The 25066-nt window shown below is 43.1% G+C and overlaps 2 protein-coding genes across 2 annotated transcripts in view; one reads left to right on the forward strand and one right to left on the reverse strand.

Moving 5' to 3' along the window:
• The window catches only part of LOC307232988 (RNA-binding protein MEX3B-like), a gene marked incomplete at both ends in the record, with an annotated part of 5404 nt that extends 654 nt beyond the window's left edge, over positions 1 to 4750 (forward strand). The window contains 4 exons of the mRNA XM_080004202.1: positions 1673 to 1920; positions 2073 to 2118; positions 3135 to 3898; positions 4331 to 4750. Coding sequence (XP_079860328.1) covers positions 1673 to 1920; positions 2073 to 2118; positions 3135 to 3898; positions 4331 to 4750 — 1478 coding nt within the window. The remainder of the gene's footprint in view (positions 1 to 1672; positions 1921 to 2072; positions 2119 to 3134; positions 3899 to 4330) is intronic.
• Positions 4751 to 8655: 3905 nt separating this feature from the next.
• Positions 8656 to 24665, reverse strand: LOC307232739 (mothers against decapentaplegic homolog 4-like). Its single transcript, XM_080003882.1, has 10 exons — positions 24495 to 24665; positions 23166 to 23467; positions 20906 to 21080; positions 19492 to 19737; positions 19106 to 19213; positions 18347 to 18397; positions 17554 to 17737; positions 14679 to 14847; positions 13664 to 13802; positions 8656 to 11338 (listed from the first exon to the last, which is right to left on the reverse strand). The coding sequence occupies exons 2-10, from the start codon at positions 23403 to 23405 to the stop codon at positions 11127 to 11129; spliced, it is 1524 nt and encodes a 507-aa protein (XP_079860008.1). The 5' UTR covers positions 23406 to 23467; positions 24495 to 24665; the 3' UTR covers positions 8656 to 11126.
• Between the last annotated feature and the right edge of the window lie 401 nt (positions 24666 to 25066).

The following is a 25066-nucleotide window of genomic DNA, read 5'->3' on the forward strand; positions in this document are numbered from 1 at the left end:
GAGATCCCTAGACACTCTATATACCCCCGGAGGGAAACTTCAGTGGGAACAGCAGCAAAAACAATAATGAAGTAATAATAAGGGGAGGAAAATAATTTGTCATACAACTTAAAAAAAAAAAAAAAGGGGACATAAGTTCAAGATAAAAATGAAGTAAACAGATAATATTTGGCAATATTCAACACACCTTAAATAAATAAGAAAAAAAAATGGCAACGTACAAAAAATCTGGGAAAAAAAAAAAAAGGCGATGGACGGAAATCCCCAAAAAATAAATAACAGAATATACAATTGACCAAAACAATGAACAATCAATCGCACACACTGAAATCATTTGACTGTGTTATCACGATCTGCCCTTTTTTTTTTTTTTTTTTAACTGGGCCAACGCCACCAACCCCAAAGGAAAGTACCATGGGGGGGGGGGGGGGGGGGGGAGAAAAATTAAAAAAAAAAAATTCCCCCAAAAATAAACAGGAGGAGTCACACAAGAGCGGCGAACCCGTGCTCGCAGCTGTCCGGGCGGAGGACCGGAACACCGGGCTCCATTGCTCTGCCACATCAGCTCGGAGGCTGCGGTCAGATTTCCGTCCCCCCACCCGCCGGGCTCCACTCGGACGCTCGACCGAAACGAACCCGCCCGAGCGAGGCGCCGCCGTCGCCCGGGCGGGTCCGTGGAGATTTCTACCCCCCCCCCCTCCCTTTTTTTTTTTTTTTTTTTAAATTTGTTTGTTTGTTTTTCTCCTTCTTACAAAACTTGGGACAACTTGATCGTAGGCCTCGGGGAAAGGGAGTGTGTCGAGCGAAGTCAGGGCCGGTGGGGGGAGGGTAGAGGAGCTCGCACGTCGACAACAACAGGAACTGTTGGTGGGGATGGTGGACTTTAACCGCCGGCTCCTTGAAGCATCTCTTGGCTGTAACGCGGCTTTTTTTTTGTGTGTGTGTGTTTGTTTTTGTTTTTGTTTTCTTTTTTGTTTTTTGTTTTTTTTTGCGTTCTTAAGACGCTGCGTGTCGTCAGCCCCTGGTTCTGGTGTTGGAACGTTCTCCTAACGGGGATTGTTGAATCGGGGTGGTCTGCCGGGTCCTTCCAAATGTCTTGAATTGGGGGGGTCCTTTTTAATAGGAATTTCATGAGTGTCCCTGTTCAATTCATGGGGTCTTCTTTTTTTTTTTTTTTTAATGTCAAAACGAGTCGAATTCTTCTGCATCGGTCAACATTTCTCATGTTATAAAAGCCCAAGTTTACCACTGGACCGAATACTTGTCTCCTGCACGATTCTAGATGAACCCAACTCACTTTATTCTGACCAGTCATACTTATACTGTCTTATTATATTGCCATACTGGGGGGGGGGGGGGGGGGGGGGTAATGGTTGTTACGGTTCCTAATGACTTGCCGTGCATTCTGACATAAACACAGAAGAATCCTTAGCAATAAGACTGACCTCTGCCTTGTACCATAAATATACACCATATGTACCTTAAGAGAGCGATGATTTGTCCAAAAATCCCTCTTTAATCGAATTTCACTCTGATGGGGGTCCTTTTAAAAAGTACAACATTCAACCCGTTTCATACCCCGCGAATTGCCGCAGCCTCGCTCGGGATGTCTACGCGCCGCGGCCGAACGCACTCCCCTCACAGCCCCCTGCTCCTCTGCCCGTCTCCGCAGGCTGTAAGATCAAGGCGCTGCGGGCCAAGACCAACACCTACATCAAGACGCCCGTGAGGGGCGAGCAGCCCGTCTTCGTGGTGACGGGGCGCAAAGAGGACGTCGCCATGGCGAAGCGGGAGATCCTGTCCGCCGCCGAGCATTTCTCCCTCATCAGGGCCTCCCGAAACAAGGCGGGCCCTCTGGCGGTTGTCACGGGCCCCGGGCTCCCGGGAACCCCTTCCCTCCCCGGCCAGACAACGATCCAGGTCGGGAGACGATGGCGGTTGCCCCTTACAGTCCTTTTCCAGAATGAATGGAGGGAGTGCAATGGCGTTGCTATGCGTCGCCGCCTGTGTGTTTTAGACGTCGTATCGACAAAAGTAGTTTTCGCCGCTAACCCGATTGTTTTATGCTCTAGGTTCGGGTGCCGTACCGCGTCGTCGGGCTGGTCGTGGGTCCAAAAGGTGGGTTCTCCGTCGACTCATCAGCCCCATGTGTTTTTTTTATTTCCTGCATTGTGGAAAGTCTGTGCAATGAAGAAATCGAACTTGAACAACGACAAAACTGCACGGAAATGGAAAATGTTGAGTAATGGGTTGTCACGTTGTCTGTTTTCCTTTTGATGAGGCGTCTAAAGCTTGTCTCACTTTTCTTTATAGCTGCTTTTTTTTTTTTTTTGGTTTATTTTAAACGCAATATGGATGTTCAGATCCTAAAACGGATCTAACCGTCACCAAAAAAAAAACCCCAGGTTAAATCTCAGCGTGCATTCAGAAGTGTCTCGTTCGATCAGGAGACGCAAACCGGAGGATTCTTTGCTCAAACATGGAAGGTGATAAGTTTTCACATGACTTTGTGTGATGGAACTTGGTCGGGGAACAGCCGTTGACCTTTCCCTCGTCTGCTCCTATGACCCCAAATTAAGTCAAAAGGGGAGGGGGGAGGGTGCTTAGTTTGCCTGTTCTACTGAAGGAATCGGGAGATGTGAACCCAACACGTCTTAGCCGAGTTAATCGCTCATAATATCGTTAAAGTTCCATATCTTTAATATATTCAAACAAATAGTTTTGAAATGGTCCACGACCAAGAAGATCATTTGCACTGAGTTTCTTTTTCAAACTGTTTCACACAATGTGACACGAGAACGCGCAAAGCGATGTACAAATTGCTTCGACGAAAACCCGAGGTCTGAGACGACGGTCACTTAAGGGGCGGATAGCGGAGAGCGTCGAGCAAGTTAGCCAAGTCATTTAACAGCTTCAATAAAGTGCAGCGGTATTGGGGAGATAAAGGGGGAAATTGGGAAATCCCTGCATTTGAAAGGCCTGACAAAGATGGCGATGAAGGCGATTTAGTTGAAAGAGACCGCGTCACCTGTCACGTCAATGGCTGAGTTCCGAATGTCGCTATGAAAGTAGGCGTCCTGGTCACCTTTTCAGTTTTATTCATTTCAATCTGACCGATTTTTTTTTTTTTTTAGGAGCAACCATCAAGCGCATTCAGCAGCAGACGCACACCTACATCGTGACGCCGAGCCGCGACAAGGAGCCGGTGTTCGAGGTCACGGGGATGCCGGAGAACGTGGACCGGGCGCGGGAGGAGATCGAAGCGCACATCGCCATGCGCACCGGCACCTGCGGCGGCCTGGAGGCTCCCGGCGCCGACGACAACGACTTCCACTTCAACGGCACGGACGTGAGCTTCGAGGGCTGCGCCCCCCCCGGCCGCTCGGCGCAGGCGGCGTGGCTCCAGGCCAGCGCGTCCTCGTCCGGCGGCACCACCGCCGCCGCCGCCGCGCCCGCCGTGGGCGTCCCCGGCGCTCAGCAGGCCAACGGCAACCTGAACGCCGGCGTCCGGATGTCTTCCACCTTCCGCAACGACAGCTCCAGCTCCCTGGGGAGTGGCTCCAGCTCGGCCGATTCGTTTTACGGCAGCGGGAACAGGAACGCCATGGCCGATTTCAGCCCCACCTGCCCGTTTAACGCAAACACCAACAACAACAACAACAGCGGCGGCGGCGGAAGCGGCAGCAATGGAGCAGGTACGAGCTTTTGGTTCGGCGATGGCCTTCAGCCTCTGCCGGCGGAGGAGCTGATAGCCATGGAAGGCGGAGGTCTCTCTTCAGGATTCGACCCCTTGACCATCACCACCGGCCCAGGCTCGCACCCTCTTCCGCAGCCCCCGCTTTGGAACGCCTTCGTGGAGCACCAGGGTATCAAGGCCTTCGATGCCCGCAAAGCTCAGGTCAGTACGTGTAAAACGGTGTCATATTACATTTTACCTTTTGAAGTGTTGATGTAAAGTCAGTGCTTAATGGCCGCCTCCAGACAGTTTCCCTCCCTGCTTTAATTTTTTTTAGTAATAGAACACACAGTGATAAATGAAACCATGCAAAGCTGCGAGCTGGCAACGGTCGGTTCCCAAAATTCACGGTTCGGCCCAATACAATATCATGGTTCGCTGTGTCTTTTATACAGTGGAAAAGGGCGCCAGAGAATGTACCAAAGTTTTATCAAAGTTTTTGTCATCATAAAAGTAGGGTCAATTTATTAGTCCAACATAATGGAGCCATAGGCCCGCCAATATTTCACGCAGTTACGACTTTACTATTATTTTGTCCACGTTTCGCATGAATCGAAGATGCGGCGCTATAATAAAAATAACTACTTCCTCCAGACCAGTCATCCAGGCACTCCCAGACTCTCGCCCATTTTCCTGGGGACAGAGGCCCTGGAGCACCCCCAAGCTCAGCGCGTCCAGCGGGGGCCCCTCGGCGCGGCCGGCGCCCTGGACCCCCAGCGCTTCGTCGCCTACGGCGCCGCCTTCTCCTCCTCCAGCGAGAGCACCAACTCCGCCTCCTCGTCCTCCCCGCCCGAGTCCTCCCCCTGCCCCTTCCCCTTCCGCCTGGGCCCGGCGGGGCGGGGCCCGGAGGCGTGCATCCACTGCATGGAGAGCCAGGTGAAGGCGGCGCTGGTCCCCTGCGGCCACAACCTGTTCTGCCTGGAGTGCGCCACGCACATCTGCCAGGCCGCCGACGCCGCCTGCCCGGTGTGCTTCTCCCCCGTCACGCAGGCCATCCAGCTCCGCAACATGTGATCCGGCCGCCCGCTCCGCCGTGAGGATCCGTCTGATTTCAGGCGGGGGCCGCTCCCGAATTTTCAACTTAAACACACGGGCGGCGGAGCGGCCCTGGCGCGCCTCACGCCGGCGTCGCCCTGGACCAGCCCGGGTGCCGTCGACCGGGGGGAGTTAGAGGTAAACTGAGTGGAAATGGAAAATATCTGCTTTATTTTTATTTTTAAATTTTTATTTTTTGCTTTTTTCCTTCCTCCCTGGCAAGTTTGAGGTTGTGAGAGCCGTACACGTGCCTGAGATTGTTGAAGTATTCTTCCCATGATTGATGATTGACGACAGTAGGGGCCCGGACCCTCTACGTAGCATTGTGTGGGACGCTTTTATTATGATTTTTTTTTTTTGTTTTTTTTTTGGGGGGATTTTATATTTATTTGTTTTGTTTTTATTGCCCTTGTTTTTATTATTTCTTTCCTCCCTCAAACCTTACATCATATATTCAGATTTTTAATTAATGACGACTGTTAATAATTATGTAGAAACAGTTTCTCAAATGTACTGGCGTTCTTTCTTTCTGTCGTTCTTTCTGTCTTTCTTTCGCTACTAGTTGTTTAAATGTGCTGACGTGGCCTCGCATCCATTGTGCTTAAGGTAGAAATTTCTAAGAGGGAGTTTGGTGGCGGAGGAGTGTTTACATATCCTGACCAAAAAAAAAAAAAATCCACGTGTACATGATGAGGAAGCGTTCTCGCCGTTGATCTTAAATCAACACGCTTAACGCTTCCGTTCGACGAACGTCATTTGAATGTGTTCACATACGCCCCGGCGCGACGGCGTTGAGCCTGCGACTCCGCCCGAGCGGCAGAACTCCCCTGTTTTGATACGGACCGGTTCTTAACCCCACCCTCCCCCGTCCCATCACCAGGATGTCATGTCGTCGTCCCTCGCCGCCGCTTTTCGTTGCGAACCGGAACGATGCCTCTGTTTACACGTGGACTGGTGCCTGATTTAAATTTGGACGGAACCGGTTTTAGTGGATAAACGATGTTAATGTGAATAACCCCCACGGCCTTTAAGCGAAGCCTGAGATCAGCAACGTGAGCCCCCCCCCAAACCTACGCTCAAGAGGCTTTCTCAACATTGACGCCCTCCTTCTTTTAACAGTCTCTGCTTTTTGTCTTTTGTCTTCATTTTTATTTAAAAAAAATAATAATGTCTCCGTCGCCTTGTGACGGTGAAACGAACTCATCAAAACGACAACTCTCCTTGAGATTGAATTTTAAATGTTTACACGCGCCTTTTTTTTTTTTTTTTTTTTTTTTTTTTTTTTGCATTTTAAGTTATTTGCGGGGATGGTACTTAATCCTTAGCAGAACCCAAGAGCCATTAATAATCTTACATTTTAACGACTGTCCGTTTTCTCTTTCTCTCTCTCTCTCTCTCTTTTTTTTTGTTTCTTTCTGCCGATCGCATCCCCGTTAACATTCCACATTGCCTGAATTGCAGTCACTTTAATTTGTTTTCCGTCGTAGTGAATCATCGTCCCGCAAAAAAAAAAAACCTTGAGCTAGACACAATGTGAGCTTCTACTCTGCACAATGTACGCCGCGACGCCGGCGATTTGGAACTTTTTATTTTATTTTTATTTTTTTAACCGAAATTTTTAGAGATGGGAACCCTGACGGCGGCCCTCGTTGGGACGCGAAACGTTACGAGTCGTGTCCGTGGCCCCGGGGAAGGCGTTTTAAATAATTACCTGATTGTTGGAGAACTGGATTTTACCGTTATGGGTACTACTTTACCTCAGCAATAGTAACATCTGCTGCACATTTAGAGAAATGAAGCACTCCTCAAGTCTCGTCTTCGACTCCTACTTGTACAGACACGTTCTTTTCCTTTTTGCTTTATCTTATTTTTATTTTATTTTATTTTTCAAATTTTTGAGATTTTTTTGTTTTGTTTTTGTTTTTAAGCCTGTGCCGGCCTCCCTTATTGGAGCAATGAGCTCCACCTACGTTTATGTGACCAGTTGCATAGCTTTACGCGCCATTTTAACCATTTGTGTTGTCGGCCTCACCGCCGTGTGCCCTCATCAGCTCAAGTCTTCCCTCGTCTGGTCAAACTCAAGTGGTAGGGCCCGAAACGCAACGTGCATCACCCCTGCTGAGTCTTACTGGAAAACCGAAATGTGAATCGCGAAAAACCTACAGCTTTACATGCCGCTTACGTATGTGTTGGAAGGGGGAGGTGGATGGGCCGGCGTCGTCTTTCCCCACCGACACGGATCCTCCGGGAATTCGACATGTAACTGGGGTCCAAGTAGTATTTGGAGTAACTGCATTTTAAAATTTTCCTTTCAATCTCTTTCAAACCAGTCACTGTTATTGCAAAAACAAAAAAAACAAAAAAAAAACATAACAAAAAAACCATCTCATCTGCCTTTCTGAACGGCCAAGCTCACTCTAGCTCCCTGCCCCCTTCCCATTTCCCCGGGCGTTCTGTCCGTCCATTTAATTCGAAGGGTTCAGTTCTCTTCCTCTTTCCAATGGAATGCAATATACAGTTTTGTTTTTTTTTTTTTGTTTTTTTTTTAATATATGAATGGATTTTATTGCTGTTAATGACTGATAAATATACAGAATTTTATTTTTATTGTTACATTTGATATTTTAGAGAAGATATCTATATATCTATATATATATATATATATATATATATATATATATATATATATATATATATATATATATATATATATATATAGATATATTAGTTTACATTTTTTTTGTTACTTTAAGTGTGAGCAGTGATGATTTAGAAAAAAAACAATACAAAAATTCAGCAGAGGAAGGTGTCATTTCTAGTTGCTTGTAGTCTAATATTTAGTTTACAGTATTGATGACGATAATAGTATTGATCGCTGCTGTTTATTTGAGTGGAAATGGAATGTGCAGCACAAGCATGTCTTCATAACGTCCCACCGATATAAACATCACACTGCAACTGTTTGTAAAGAGGCCAAGGTTCTACCACGCCTTATCTTGTCTATACACCACCAAATTAAGAAAGGTATACTGTAAAATGTATCTTAGATATCTATATAAATATATACATATATTATTGAGCTGTACCAACAGTTTAAAGTTTTTTGCTAATTTTACTACAATTTTGTTATGTATATGTAGAGCAAGTCTTATGGCATAATAATTCTTCAGATTTAAGTTGGGAGTTTAAAAGCAGACTATATTTTATAATGGCCTTTTAAGTTATTTTGGCCAAAGCACTGATATATATTTGCTGTAAAGAGAATTTGAGAGTTTTATTTTTCTGATATTATAGTTACCTAATAAAGACGGTTTCATTTAAAGCCATCTCGGACTATGTACGGTGCTGTCATTTTTTTCACTGGTCACGTCGATTCATCTGACTACTACCAACATATGCAACAAATTCAATTTGAATGTACTAATTCAAGTGTGTAAGAATACGACTGTATAGCTTCATATAAAGCCCATGCCTTTTGATCAACCAAACTGGCTGATTATGGTGTTTCCTTGATTTTCATTTAACCATAAGTTGAAGCGGGTGGTGGATTTGACCGATCATAACACCGCTGTCAAGGTCACCCGAACATCCACCTTCCATCCAGCATTATCATATAGAAGTTAATCATGTAATGATGTGATTTCTACTGTGTACATTTAATCTCGGATGCTTACTTGTCGAAATGTGCAAATCTACACATTTACTGTATGTATGAGGCGCAGCGTTGAACTTGGGTGCGTCAGTTTTCGAATTAAGTATCCTTTCCCTTCTTAAAATACTTTTAATAGGGCGTCACGGTGCCAAGATGGATGCGGAAATCAATCGGATTTAAACCAATGTCTAAGTAGCCAAGTCAATTCATATTATATAATCATTTTATAGGCTCATGTTTTAAATACTTTAATCATTTTCAAAAGAAACAGACCATGTACAGCACTTCTCTACCAAGAATTCTCGCTTACTGACGAATTCGTTCTAAAGAGGAAATAAAAAACCCACACGGATCACAATCTCAATAGAGTATCAAACCATTTTTTTTTAAGATTCTCACAAGAAATACAGGTCAATTTATATCTGCAATCTGTAGTAGTCGTCAGCCAATTCAGGCTGTGTATTTAATCCAATAGTATCTGCAAGTAATAGAAAAACAAAACTATCAAACTTAAGTGCAGCAGAAAAATATCAAGTAATGTTTCCATGTGATTTTCATTTGAAAGTTAATTCAGTAACAACCTCTTGTAAAACATGTCAGTTGTGTTTGCTAAAAAGGCATGATTATACTGTGAACGTATCCCAGTTTCTTAATCCTTAAATTCCAAATGTACAACAGAAGTTCTGTTTCAAAAATACAGGAAATCGACCAATGGACCAAAATAAACCAAATTAATGCAAATATTTATTAAAAAATAAAAATAAAAGGAAAATATTCCACCGTAACTAGAAATACCTGCACAGCATCTTGAATCTTTCCTTGCCAAAAAAAAAAGAAAAACTTCAGTAATAGGTATATCACAAATAAATTCTAAATTCCAAACAATCTATTCACCCCTGCATCAAGAAAGCATAGACACATTCCACCAAACTGAAGTGGCGGTGTCGTTCTACAGAGTTAATCATACCAAAACCATATTTGTAAAAAATATATTTCATCTTTCATTTCATGTCCTTTTATGAATTAAGGTCACTTTGATGATGACGATGGTCAGCTGAATGATGCTTAGATGAATTACGTTAAGTGCTTATAGAAAAAAATAAAATAAAAGGGTGTAACAGGTTTGAATCGCAAATAACGGAAGCAGAACGTTTGACGAGCAGCGAGACGGGGTCGCGGTGGTGAAACGGGATCATTTTTTTTTGACAAACCGACATTTGGTCGGAGCAACCACGTGGCGCAGACCACCTTCCTTTACCTGGGGGTGGCTTCCCTACGCTGATGGGCTGCTCCGGGGGTCCCAGGGCTCAACTCCACCGACCTTTAGAACCACGAATCCATCCGCGTAGATACAGAAGTAGAGTTAAAACAGCGAACCTCCTACTTTTCCCCCCAAAACGTCAACACTTCTGAATCCTGACTCAAGTGATGGCGTTCATGCAAACATTTCAAAAACAAGTTATTTACATTGGGGGGAAAAAAAAAAAAAAAAAAAAAAAAACAGATGGAGCAACTAAAAATAACCAACAGCAAAGAGTGTAAATCCATCTATTTAAAGGGAGAGCGAATGTCTCAAAATGATCTATCGAGTCGTCAAACCCTTGCAGACGTTAACACTGCCTTTAAAGAAAATAAAAATTGGTGGATGTATATTTTTAAAACCAAGAACAAAATAAAGTGCTTAAAAATACACAATTGGCGAGTGAAAGCACAGCATTGAAAAATGTAGAAATTCTAATGTTGGAACAGGCTACGTGAGAGTGGAAGCGTCCTGGTGTTGTAGTATTACACTTGATTTGATGACACGAATCCCCAGGCGGAGAAATCCTCCTCGTTTGTGTTGTTTGACCCTGGGTGGGACGTGGAAAGCACCGTCCCTCTCCACCTCCATCCAGTTTGACAAGTTGGAAACAAACCGCTCGCACTAGTGTTGTAAACTCAACTTACTTTCAACCACACCTTTAAAAACAGTCACCGTCATGAGTGTCGCGGTATTTAACCGTCGAACAGAATTATTTTTGATGTTTAGATCGACCACGTGTGATCAACTCAAGGGAATTATCACCAACCGGGTTTGGCAAACGGATATGTTTATAGTGTCAGTATTGCATCCCATAATCCTATATTAGGCATTTAATGTTCCTGGGGCCCAGTTCAAATGGAATTAGACCGGAGGAGAAAAGTCCACAAGGTAGAGCAGGAGGGAGCTCACGTTGTTAGGGAAGTGTTGGGGAGAACTCGGGCCGGCACACCGGGCCGGCACACCGTACCGGCTGATTGTCAGGAAGCTGCCCGTCGTCCTCTTACTGTAAAGTCTCCGTCGGGTTAATTTGATAAATCCACCGGCCGCGGTGCGGCCGTCAAGCAGGCCTGCGCCACTGTGATGTCCTTTGTCTGGCTTTGTAATTCCCCACTCCAGTCATCACACACAACGTTACTTATTAAAAAAACACACAAAGATGCTTTTCAGAACTACACTGCGGCCCAGGGCTAGAGCCACCCCCTGCAGTTAAGCGATGGGGAACACAGTATTTAATCATTAAAAAGAAAAGAAAAGAGGAGCCTCTACCACAACGTAAAGTTTTAGTATCATCGTACGCCAGAAGACATTTGAGAGGCCTTTGTAACCCACTCTGGACTGTTCCTTGAGGGGAGACGCCTCTGAAATGGCGTTACGCCATCGTCCAGGTGGGGGAGGGGGTCTCAGTCCAGAGGTTGGGGGTCGGCGATGGGCATGGTGTGCAGGACCTCGTCCAGCAGCTGCAGAGCTCGGTGCAGGTGGATCTCGATCCAGCACGGCGTCTCCTTGATGCTCTGCCGGGGGTAGTCGGGCCCCCAGCCCTTCACGAAGCTCATCCTGAGAATGCACAACCGCCTGAGGTCGTCCACGCCGATCCCCGCTGCCGCCGACAGACCTGGTTGAAGGGGGGAGGCGCGGTCAGGCCGGCGTTGTTTTCTAGCTTTATTTTTCCAACTGAAATACATATGATCTTCAACGGTTCCAGGAGCTCCTTCATCGTCATCGTCGCTTAACGATGAGAGCGCATTTCTCAGTTTGTTGGAATAAATATTACTGACAATACTATGTACAAACTTATCAATAAAAACAAAAGTCATTCTAAGAAAATATCTTAAACGTAAATATCTTGACCGGGGACATATTTCACCAGAAGAGCGTGAGCCGCATCGCCAACGTGTTCGCCAACGTCTAGAGCTGAGCAATCCTGCGATCTGGGGTCAAAATTATTAGATTCACAATTAAAGATGTTTCATATTCAGGGAATTTTAACATTTATTTTTATTGTTGTTATTTTGAGGTTATATCGGTTGTTTAGTGTATATTGCCGTGTCTTATTGTGTACAGTTCACTGTTTACTGTATATTTTCCAAAGTTGGCATATATCGCGTTTTCTTTTTTTAAATATTTTTATCGTTTGGTCTACTGTTTTGTTGTGAGCCGCTGAGACGATTGCAATTTCCCCTCGGGATGAATAAAGTATCTTATCAAAAGTGTTTCCCCGATGACTGAACAAGCCTGGCAGGCTGCCAAGCCAATGAGAAACCCCGCAGGCATAAAAAAAATAAAACACACAAAAAAAAAACATTTACTGAAAAATAATGGCACTGTCCCCTGAAGTTAGAATGTGTGGACTAAACGACCGACTGTCTCCATGTTTTCAGTATCAACCGTAAAAATAAAGATCTTACTTTAATTTTTTTTGGTAATGGCCTATTCAAAACATTCAACATAAAACTTTAAATGAAAGGCTGGGAGAGGGAGCGATTGTCCTCACTTCTCGTGCTCGAAAATGTCAACTTCGCGAGATTCAGAGGCTCCCATGACACCCCGCCGTGCGATCAAAGTGACAAAAGATCCCGTGAGGCGCACCACGGCCTCTGCCCGGTCCTTTTCCGTATATTTAATCATTTATATATTTATACAGATCTGCCAACCTTGGGAAAATATTTTGAGTACCACAGTAGTGAAACAGGAAGTCATCTGGTAAAGTAACCGGACACGTTTACCAACTAGAGATGTAAGATTTTAATTTTCCTGGTCAATTTCCCGATTTTTTTAAAGTCTGACCTCTCTGAACGATCTGAATCTGAACGATTCAGATTTTGGCGACTCTGATTTCCATTCAATCGTCTGTTCATAATAAAACATTGACTATAAAATAACTTAAACATTGTCGTCCGATCATTTTGAGTTTGAGAGGAGAGGGGAGGGCTATTCATTTCATAGGCATATTTATTTTATATCCGCGGTGATGAGCTCAATGTCGAGTGACTGGTGACGTCAAGGGACGGCGGTATGCCTAATCAGAATCACTTTAAAATGACTGCGCTCACTGTTCCTGCGGGCGGTGTGAACGGGACTTCTCCACCGCGAACAGGGCACCGGGCTACAACTCATCATGGCTTTTGATAGCAATCTATCCTTAAATTTAAGAATTTAACAAATAAAGACACCTTTTGGTGGGTGAAAAGAGACGTCAGGAACAGGCTGCAAGGAGAGCACTTGGGGGGCTGCGTGAAGATTTCAATAAATGGGCCTATTGTGGCAAAATGTCCATATCCTGATGCCATGGAGACATTTTTCTCCAAGCCAAGAAAGATAGAGTGCGGCAATGAATCATTCGCACTGTGTTCATGACGTGATAGTGTTTTGCAAAGTTCACTGGTGACATGGCTTATTCTTATGCAATAAATGCAGCTTATTAAGTCATCCTCTCCTTGTGATCACTTTGTTTTGTCATTGAATACACGGAGCCAACAAAAACTTGGACGCAAATTTCAATTCAGATCGCCTGCTGCGCCATCTGACCGCGCCAATATGCCATCTCTCGCCTCGTCTGTTTAGGGCTTTTTCGGTGCGTACCACCGGGCCTGAAAAAAAAGATTCTAGGGGGAAACATTGAACTATCAAATAAAAACAAGAGATACGCATGTTCCGTGAAGTTGTTAATGAACCGTCTCGTGGTGACTTAACCATCCAACTTTTTCATTTAACTCAATAGCGAGTGTAGTAGGTGCTCCGAGTAATAAATCAACAGACACAACAACACAGCTGCAATCGCTTCCTGGAGGTCGCAGCAAACATTTGCAGCAACATTTGAGTCCAAATTATCCCTGAAAATGTAACCCTCCATATCCTCTCCGTATATAACATTACATTAGATATGTCTTTATGCGGCAGTTGCTTCAACTGCGTGTATATCTCAGTGTCTGTGTCTTACTGATGGCAGGGGCGATCCCTCCGACGGAGCCCGGTCCAGGGATGTTTCCGGCCACGGCGGCTGCCTGCGCGGCGGCTGCTGCCTGCGCCGTGGCCGCCTGCTGCTGCATCTGTCTGTGGCACTGGCGGAGGTCAAACACCTTGGAGGGAGAGGATGGAAGTGGACGTTGTGATTGGTCGGCGGGGGATGAAGGCTCCAATGCCAGAACTTTAACCACACTCAACCTATACACACCGACATGGATTTTCAGCCGGCTCCTTACTCAAATGCCAGACAATACGAGTAAATTAACATAACTGGTTATCAAGTTACCGTGAGAATATCTTTCAAATTGATATTCACTTCCTATTACTAGCCATGTATTAAGAAGTATATTATACGTTGGTTTTGCACTACACAGATTTCTGAACCAAGGAAATTAAAAACGCAGCAAACCTTTAATATAAATAACAGTACAATATCTGAATACATGTAGGACAGTCACAACCATGACATTATAGCAGACAATTAGTTGTCATACGAACAATTGCGATTGACTATTAAATTGAGACATCATCGTAGTATAATCTTATGTAAGTAGATAATACGCGCCCACCTTACAAAAAAGGGGCATTTATCTGCATTAAAAAGTGCAACTTAATTTGAAAGCGGTGGTCAGTTAATTTCCCTCAAACCAACTGACGGAATCTCACATTTCCCCATTCTTATTTAGCGGCACATTTATAACGTTGGTATTAAATTGCAGATGAATTTTGATTAAAAAAAACATACGATTGTGGAATTTAACTGTGATTCCACAATCTGAAATGACACAATTGGCTAAAATAATTGCGATGGGGCTCTAAGTGAACAGAAACAGTGGCTTCCATTCAGAAGAATTAAGTTTCCCCGGATGCTACACTATCTCATGCTATGTTGACTGACATGTCGTGTCATAGAGCGATGACCGTGGGCGTTGGAATACACAGCGCACTGAACGGATTAAAACTTCGAGGAGCCAGTCCGCCGCACCCACCTTGATGTAAGCGCTGGGATAGATTTTGTGCACAGCGTCGCCCGGGGCTCGGCCTGCTTCTCTGTCCAGGTAGTAACTCTGCACAAACACTGCATGGTCGCTAAGGCAACGCACCCAGACATCTCCCTCGCCTTTACACTCCAACTGGACCCCTTTGCCTATGTGCAGCCTGAGAGAGAGTGGGAGGTTCAGTAGAAATTTGTTTTTTAAATAAAGATTTTAAATTTACAATAAAATTCAGAAAAGGGGCAATGGAAAATCCTATTAATTTGACATCAATGTATATGTGATATTCATCCAAAATCATCATAGCGTTACTACTGCTTTCTGAGCAATATGAACGTTATGGTCAAAAGCTTTAATTCAACCAAAATACACCCAAAAGGAAGGAGAAAAAAAATTGTAAAAAGAAAAAAGTTATTTGATGGGTGGCTACCAGCCACATGTAGCAGCTACCTCTAGCTTTCATCAGGGTGTAACATGAATAAAGATCAATCTGGTCAACAGGCAGAAATGCAGAAACAAGCACAGGAAAATATGAATAAGTTTTATCTCTATAATATCGCCAAAACACATGGAGAAAAAAAACCCCCACATAAATGGCAAAGATTAGCAATGGAATGTACAGTAGTTTTAGCCAGGGCCCCAGACTAACTTTTTCCACAAGTAGCACCACTGAAATTGACATGCAACACCAAACACTCATATTTTTTCTGTCTTAACTGTATTACTGATAAATGCTTTGGTAATAAATAGACAATTTCTAGAAATAACAATATGCTGTTTTATTTAAAGGAAAAAGTCACAAAGTTGAAGTAGTGCTTTAAATAGGGGTGTCAAGATTCTCCAAATCCATGATTGGATTTGACTTTCTATTTTATGGTCACGATTTGAATTTCAATTTAAACATATGTATTTTTTTACAGAACTGACAGCTATGCCATTGTTAAACGATCAAGTCTTGAAAAGAAAAAGAGTCTCTCTTTGTAAAGAAAAACTCTTGTTTATCAATAAGTGACTTTTATTTGAAGATTAAAAATGTAAATAATAACAAAAATATGATAAATATTTAATCACCTAAAGAGTTAAGAGCTTCAGAAAAACTAGACTCTAGAATAATAAACAATAATCTACTTTTAAGTTACTCACCAAAACAAGCGCAGAAAAACGGATGCTATTTTTGCCAGAGGGGAACGCTGGTAGTAAAATGCAAATGACTACCTGCAGCTCCACAGCTCAAATCAGAGTGATCTAAACAAAGCAAATAAAAACTGTAGATGTATTTAATTTACTCCATTTCCTGGTGCTGCTTCACTGGAGGTTGCTTCAGAAATAATGCCACCCGTGTTCTCACGGTCCGGTGGCAAATTAGCCAGTGGTTGGGAACCTCTACACTAGAGGACATTCCAAAATCTGTTGAAATCCGACATATTTAAAACGCTCTGGTCATAACGTCACGTGAAAATAATTCCCTCTAGGCACAATTTGAATTTGTGCTGGGCGATAAAACCACAACGAAAATTATCGCCATGTTTTTTTTTGGTTTTTTTTTTCCTCGATTTCGAAATAAAATAGACTTGATCATTGAGATAAAAATGCAGATCTGCTCATTTCCGCATTCGCCAACTTGCAATGGAAAGCCAATCAGTTTGGACGATCTAAAGCTGACCTTTCACCTCTAACCATCCACGTTGGTTGATATAGAAGATATAGAGGAGCCTTGCCCGCAGGTTGTGCTTGTAAACACGGTAAACACAGAGCGGCGGCAGAGCGCCACATCCAGAACTCAGGAGAAGCAGAAAGATGATGCATCAATGACAACAGCGACACACACATCCATAGTTTGCCGTTTTTTTTGGATACTTAAGTTCGACCCAAAGCAGACGGTAAATATTCGCTGTCCTGACGAACACTGACATCACAAACTTTATTATTTATTTAAACCTACTTTAAACCATATTTATTTTGGTTTTATCACATTTTTATTAAAGTGAAATGTTAATTAAAGCAACTGCACTTATTGTTCGGAAATGATTTGAATTCAAGTAGTAATATATATTTTTAAAATGGTGTCAACTGATGGACTACTATAAACTACATGCATTCATTCTTTATATAGCCTGCCTATCAATTGTTTCTAAGCTCAATAAACACAAATAATATTTGACCGGAATTTCTCCCATCTGTCCGACACACACACACACACACACACACACACACACACACACACACACACACACACACACACACACACACACACACACACACACACACACACACACACACACACACACACACACACACAGAGTTTCACATGATATACGATGATGATTAAAAATAAATAAATACATTTAAAAACAAATAACAGTCTGCATATTTGCAAGTCGCGCTGGTGCTCCTAGTAATACAATTTTGTTGCACTTTTTTCAAAAATGGAATAATGGTCGCAGTCTGGAGCCCTGTTAGCCTCCTGATACTTCTCTTATCATACATTTGTGCTCGAGGAAACAGGCTCCAGGTTTACCCGCTGACTGGATGCTCGTGGCCGTTGGTGTTACATTTACATAGCCAGGCCCTCTGTCAACAACATCAATGGAATGTAGACTCTCGTGTCAGGTGCAAATATGCCACAGCGAAAAGATGCAAGAGGAGAAGAGAACACACACCTGCTATGTTAACCAGTGCACTCCTGGTTCCTGATATCTCATCCTTCATCTCACCGAACACACTTTGTTAATATGGCTATAATTAGTAGCTTATTAGGTCTGGTTTTAATGACAAATGATGATGTATCAATATTTTTCTTAGACCACCTTGGTCACCAAGCCTGAGGCCAGAACCGTGTCCAGTGTGTGAAACGAGCCGCCTGCAGTACCTCGCTCTCTCGATGGCTTCGGTACGGTGTACGTTGCTGAGCTGTCCCAGGCAGAACCGATCCCCTCCCGACGGGTCGACGTAGCCGTCCACCGTCACAACGGGGCAGGTAGACGGCACCTTGAACGTCTCGCCGACCTGGACGTCCATCTCAAAATAAGCAATGGAGCACCAGTAGTCAGGGGCTGTGGAGACGATGGGAATAAAACACTGGCATTGATATCTGCACCGCACATCTTGCGCAAGGAACGTAATCTGGACCGTACAAAACAATAGCGAAGTACATGAAAAGCACGGAAAATGAAGCGCTCCATTATTACTGAATATGGAGTAGGGTACACCTGCGTCCTTGGCACTGCCGAGCAAGTCAAATTGACACCCAAACCAACCAGCTTCTAGTGCTGTCTGTATCCTTTGAGATGATTATATGGACTATTACTCACACGCAGGGAGCATGGCTGCAGAGTAATGTATCCATAGTAGAATGTTTCATACAGTTTCTAAGATCAGATATAACATACAAGTAATGGTGTTGCAAGTAAATGACCTGCTAATAAAACAGAAATTAAAATTGCTGTTGTAAAACCATTGCCAGCATCTCACAGCACATCTTGAGACATGACACTTCTGGGCAAAACAAAGATACGTGGGAGTGCAATAAGTGGGGAACATTATAACCAAGATGAATTACAATTGGTTTTATTTTTAAGTGAAGTCTTTAAGGGACATAAACTGTTGGATATGGAAATGGTCTTTCAACATTATTCAAGGCTTAAGGTGAGGTGCGCTCTTACCTGGATGATTGGATATGGGAGGCTGGAAGGCCAGCTCATTGTGCACCGGCCCTAAGAAAGAGAAAGGCAACAGTGACTGAGGTGGAATTGTACGAATGCAAATCTGCTGCAGAACATGTTAAGAGCACGTGGAATAGATGCCAACTTTAACGTTTCACAGACCCTGTAAGTACAGTTTGTTGGTATTTGTCGAAGTGGTTTCCCCTCAATACTTTCTTAATGGTAAACATTAACTCAATATTTTAATCAGGATCTGTAGCAAAAATGGTAATAACCCGCAATTATAATTTGGCTGGCTGAAGCATTATTTTTACTATTGATTCAATAATTACTTGTTAGGAGCAATTTAGGAATTCATTAATTTATTTCAAAACATGAAAGTATCAATCCCTCTGTTCACTTACTGTTGTTAAACAAAGCATGAGCACCAATGAGTCCAAGGTTTGAGTTTGCTCAAAAAAAAAATCTCTACCGTGACCTAGATTTCACCCGTGATGTGTAAATGGGCTTTGTTGAGTTGTATCTGCTGCTTTGTGAGGTTCTAATCAAAGAGTTGTTTTTTGAACCTAGATTGAGCACATTTGTATGTTTTTCTGTTCACAAATAACCAAAACAACACAAACAGATTTTTAAATATTCAACACGGGTTCAAATTGGAAGATACAGCTGTATGTGAGATGTTTGATTTTCAATTTTTTAACAATAGTTACATTTAAAAAAACAAAAAACTATGGTTTGTGGTTGCAGAGTGAGACTTACAGTAAGGCCCTGGGTGTGGCATGGGGGGGTGGTGCTGCAAATGGCCATTGGTGTGGTGGGGCATGTTGGGTGTGAAACTGCTGTTTCGGGGCCAGGTGGGAGTTGCACCTAGGAGGACCATGGCAAAAGAGATGAATTGGAGGTTTAAAAGACGAGGGACAAATATTTACCTGTCTATGCACACAGACAACCATGCAGACGCAGAGTCTGTCTCACTTCCTGAGCTCAGAGCACTCCCTACCGCATTTATTTTCATGTAGAAATGGGTACAGAGGACAAGGACGCAAATATTGTCAAAGACCGACAAAGACAAACACAGACAAACAAACTTGAGTGCACCAACAGATAGAAACACCAAGAGACTATTTGAACACGGTATATCTTACTTCCTGACCCAGCAGCAACGGCTGGGAAGGAGGACGATGCTGCGGAGGTGGAGGCCTCAGAGTGGGGGAGCAGGGTGGGGGTGCTGAAAGGCTCTGGGGGGGCGGAGCGGCCGCCGCTCGGCGGGTGCTGGATGGTCTGGCCTCCGTCGATGGAAGGCAGACTTGGCGGCCCGTCGAAGTCGTACTCATCTTTGACCATCAGCCCCGTGCCCTGACCGGAACTGGTCAGTGTCAGCCCTGATAAGTCTGAGGACAAACACAAGCACACATAGAACACATTAGGATCACCATGAAATTTGGGAGCCAAGACCTAGAACAGTGGCATATAGCTTTCAAATATTTAACAGTACAGTTTTAAGCATATTGTTTTTTTTATTACAATCTGAAAAAAAAAATTAACAGCTACAGTAACTTTAAAATAGTGGTATAATGTGCACTAGTGGTGGACCGATATGGGTTTTTCAATGGCTGATGCCGATATTTCGAGAGCGGGGTGGCCGACATATAATGCCAAATCATGTTTTTTGCATCTGATAAAATACAAAACAAAAAACGAAAACAATCATATATATAACACTAATGTTATTGTCTGCATTGTCTCTGCAGTGCACCTATCTTAAATAAAACATGTCAACTAAATAAATGTCCACAGGTAATCAAAAAATTTAACTTTGCAATAAAACTAAAATAAAAACAATTATGAAAGAAAAACAAATAATTAATAATAATAATTTAAAAATAATAATAATAAACTGCGTCATATTATCGTCTGGTTGTGAAATAGAGTCCCATCCATTACAGGAGTGCAGGATTTATTATTTACGTAAAGTATTAACACAAATACACCCAGTTTTTACTCAATTGGGTCCCATTGCAATGGAATGGAACGGGTAGACGGTGTGACGTGGCTCAGGACACACAGGCAGGCACATACTGAGGGTGCCTGAGTGCCTGGCCATTGATGTCCATGGTGCCCTTTTTATGTGCCTTTTTTTAAGCGCGAAAGGGCATCGAGGTAGTGGCTGCTACAGATGCATTGATAGTGTGGAAAATGAGTATTGAAACCATTCCAAATATTCACAATCGATATGTATATAAAAATGTGTATATTTGACAACACGAGTCTGCAGACATTTTTTTTTTGTTTATCGGCCTCGTGCCGATTACCTCAAAATTAGCAAATATCGGCCCACGTCCTTCAAGTTAATTGTTTACCTTCAATTGGTCACCTGACAAAAGAAAAAAAAAATATGCACACAACAATCCCATTACTTTCTAGCCAAAGCAATGGAATGCAATGCAAGGCAGAGTTCACATAATTAAAATAACGTTCCCAAAAGTCATGAAGTTTAATTGTTCACAAAGGCCAAAGATTAAAGTTAGAAATGCCAAAATATGGACGGATGTTCCTCACCTATACCAGGCGACACCACCCTTTCGTAGTGATAGGGGTTCACACACACGCTGTCACACTTGAGGTCGAAGGCAAACTGGCAGTATTTGACGTGCTTCAGTTCGTTCTTGTGCAGGTCCGGCCACCGCCACAGCCTTGCATAGATAACATGAGGGAAACCTTTACGCCCCGCCACCTGCAAACAACCCCAAAAGACAGCATTCAGAAACTGACCCAGTCAATTACATAAAGTAAACTGTTGGAGCAAAGAGAACACAGATCATAATTTATTGTTTGAACAATTGTTCTTTGGGGGTTAAGCAAAATGTGCAAACTAGAAAATTGTTCATTTGCATTAAAATATGACTAGTCAGGGATGGAATGACATTTAAAATACTACAGATAAATATTGGTGGAAAGAATAAGTCAAACAAAGTCGACATATTCAAATAGGTTAATGAGATTTCAAGGAAAACATTCTGTCCTTTAATCAAGCAAAATAATGTGAACCAGCTTTAAACGTGCCGATTAAGGATTTAGGTGCAAATATGATAATTACTGTACAGGAGAGGATTAGGGTCAAGTGGAAAATGTTTTATTGGTCGGTGGAAAAAATATTTGAATTATGAGAATAGTCAAAATTCTAAATTTAGTCTCAGATTCCTGACTTTATTCTCAGAAGTAATCCCCCCCCCCACTGGCCAATACATTTTTTCCCCACTTGGCCCTAATCCTCTTCTGTATTCCTGTGTAGTTAAACATTGGAGAAATAAAACTCAATTATAAAAGATAATTTATTTAACTTGAGGCACATTTTTAGGTTCCGTGTTGCATCAACATTTATGGATCTTGTGCTAAATGGTGTCTTCATTCACAAAGGGAGACCCTGGGTGAAATGTATGCTTCAGAATATATATTTGTTGTTTTATTACAAATAAAAACACCAACTGGCAGAAAAGTACTTAAAATGTCAACAACCCTGTGAATGTCTGTTTTCTTTTGATTATCTGTATCATTTTCCAGGATGAAATTTGAATTAGGCTTGGGTGATCGTGCAAAATTCCAATCGGCCATCGCTGGGGGGCAGCGTTCAGCAATTGACGACACATAATAGGGCAAATGCGGTCTCCCTGTTTTCTTAGTACAGTGGTACCTCGACTTACGACTGCATCTACTTACGACTAATCCAAGATACGAGTAGCAATAGTCGCGAAAATCGACTTGCGACCGACTGCTCCAAGATACGAGCGTGGAAATTTGCAGTTGGCGCGTTGGCGGCCAGTCACAGGCGACCTACATGGTGTGTGCACATAGTTTGTGGCTTATCAATATTTTTTTCATATTTACTGTGTTGTGCTGTGTATTTTGTTTATTTTCACCCTTCATGGTGAGTCCTAAGAAAAGGCAATGACTCCCATTGAAATTAAGTGGTGTATATGGGTAAAACTGCTTCGACATACGACTGTTTTAACATACGACCGTTCTCATAGAATGAATTAGTCGTAAGTCGAGGTACCACTGTATCTGCACTTAAACATCTAGGTTTTACTAAATTAAGTCCCATAGCAACGGAAAGCAACGGGGAGACGTTTTTTGGAACGGGACGGGACAGTCCCTTGACTCAGTTGTGTTTAAAATTTGAATTTCATACATGTAGGAAACAAATAAAAATAAATCGATCAAAAATAAAAACATAGGAGGGAGGGTGCGCACGCAGGGTGCATCGCTGTCTGGAGAAGAAAAAAAAAATAATAACTCCACTCAGAGAGTTAGGTTTATGTTTTTCATTTGCCATACTGGTAAGAAACTAATGAAACTAAATAAATGTAAATCTCTATGAGATTATATTTATATATTATAATCATAAGACTAGCCCGAGCCCCTGAGCCCAGTATCAGAACATGGTTAACAGCACTGACACCATCTCAATGCTCGGATAGAGTCGATCGCGATTGACGATTTAATCATAAATTTAATCGTAAATCTACCCAAGTCTAATTTGAATTCCAAATTACCTTTTAAATTAATCGTAAATCTGCCTGAGTCAAATTTGAATTCCAAATTACCTTTTATTATTTGATCTGTATGTATCTCATGTCCAAACACTGAACATATCCCTTGAGTAGTTTTGCACATTATGACTAGATCTTGAACTGGTTGGTTGTTTTACTCACCATAAACCTAACTTTTCTCTAATCTTTCTTTCAGTTTTGTTCATGAACACAGGACAGGATTCCCACATGTGGACAAAAAGATCCAGCCAACCGAACGTCCCCCTCACCTGCAGCCGCCCGTCCAGTGTCCTCTGGATGGTGACACACTTGCTGGGGTGTGCTCCGTTGGTGGTGATGGCAGTGATGAGGGAGTCCAGCTCGTCCTTCTTCTCCTTCAGCTTTTTGACCAAGCTCTCGATGGCTCGCTTTGCAAAGGTCTCGCTCTCGCCGCCCTGCCTGTGGCACATCAGGCTGTGTACGATGCTCAGGCAGGCGTCGTTACTCGTAGGCGTGTTGGTGATGGACATCTTGGCGATCTTGTTTTACGCTGCCGCACGGACCATCGGTTGCGCTGTGCTGGTCGAAGGGTCTAGACAGTGGTGACACACACACACACACAGGTGGTTCGAGTGATTTCACGGAGAAATATGCCGAGGTAGTTGTTTAGGAAAGGACCCGGCTCCGGGAGAAGTTTAGAGGAGACTGTAAAGAGAATCACAAGGCAAGGCAAGTTTGTATAGCAACTCAAAGTGCTTTGGATAATGCAAGACATGTATTATGAAGGCAAAGATGAATGAAAGCGTGGAAATAAAAAGCTAGAAACAGATATAAATACAGGAAAAAAATACAGATAACAAGTTAAAGTGCAATTTAAGACAGGCCCACAATAACACTTCGGAATTGACGTTAAAAAAAAAAAGGCAGAACTACGAACTGAAAAAAAAAGAAACCAACTAAAATCGACGACTTCAGTCAGGCAGCCATGTCAGTTTACATCAACTGCAGTTCGGTCAAACACGAATAAGGTTTTAAAGCTTGATTTCTATAGTTTATAGCTTTTCTATAGAATTTAAAAAAAAACCCACACAGTTACAGAGACAAAAAACCCCACAACGAAAGACATAAGTTGAATAACAAATAAATATATATAGTGAATATGTAAAGTAAGTAATAAAGACGACAACAACAACATGCGAAATATAATATAACAAAGGATTAAATAAATAAAACAATACGTTGAAATCATACACCAGCGGAAGGGGACACACAACATTTGTGCAGAAGATTGAATCTCAGTAAAACTCAAAATAAAAGTTATAGTGAGCCGGTGTGGGGGGGGGGGGGAAGTTAGCCTTAGCTCACCGTGCTAGCTGGAATGCTACCGCAGGTGGCTAGTTTGCAAATTGTCACACAACGGCAAACAGCAGCCTGTATACAAGCCCGTGCGGAGAGCAGGCACAACACGGCCCCATGCGTTATAAGCACCGTGACAATAATGTGTCTCTCAATGAAAACGGGGGCGCACGGACGACAATTCACAGTCGAAAGCAGCTAACGTCCCATGCTAACGCCGAGCTCGTTTGCCGGAGAGCCCCGTCCGCCCCCGGGAGTTTTACCGTGCGGCCGGGGTCAGACCGTGCGGGTCACGGGCTCGCCCGGTCCACGTTATAGCGCCGCAGCCGCTTCCGAAAACATGTCGAAAAAAAAAAAACGCTCCCGGCCCCGAACGCGGTCTTCCTCACATCCTTGGGTGCGGGGCGTGGGAGCGCGGCGCCCGTGGGCCAGAGGAGGCGTCAAATCAAACCGGAGCGTCAGCGAGCGCTCGCACCGTCGACCCCGTCCGGTGGCGCACACTCACCGGGGCGGCGCGGAGCCCGTTGGGGGCGCGCTGCGCATGCGCAAAGAGGAATCCAGTCATTTGTGGTAACCAGCAATTATATGATACTGTAATAATAATAATAATAATAATAATAATATTATATTGTTATAATTTTATTGTTGGTCGGTGTAGTGGTAGTAACATATATCTTTATTCATCAAAAATATTTTATCACCAGACCCTACTCAACACGTAGAATGTAAAGGAGTGACGGTTTCATGGAGTTAGAAGGTTCAGTTTTTATCTGACTTTTTTTTTTTTTTAATGTGATTCTAGTTTTACAATTCAAGGTTTGTTCATTTCCATCGT

The sequence above is a fragment of the Zeus faber genome (genome assembly GCF_960531495.2).
Source record: "Zeus faber genome assembly, chromosome: 7".
NCBI lineage: Eukaryota > Metazoa > Chordata > Actinopteri > Zeiformes > Zeidae > Zeus > Zeus faber.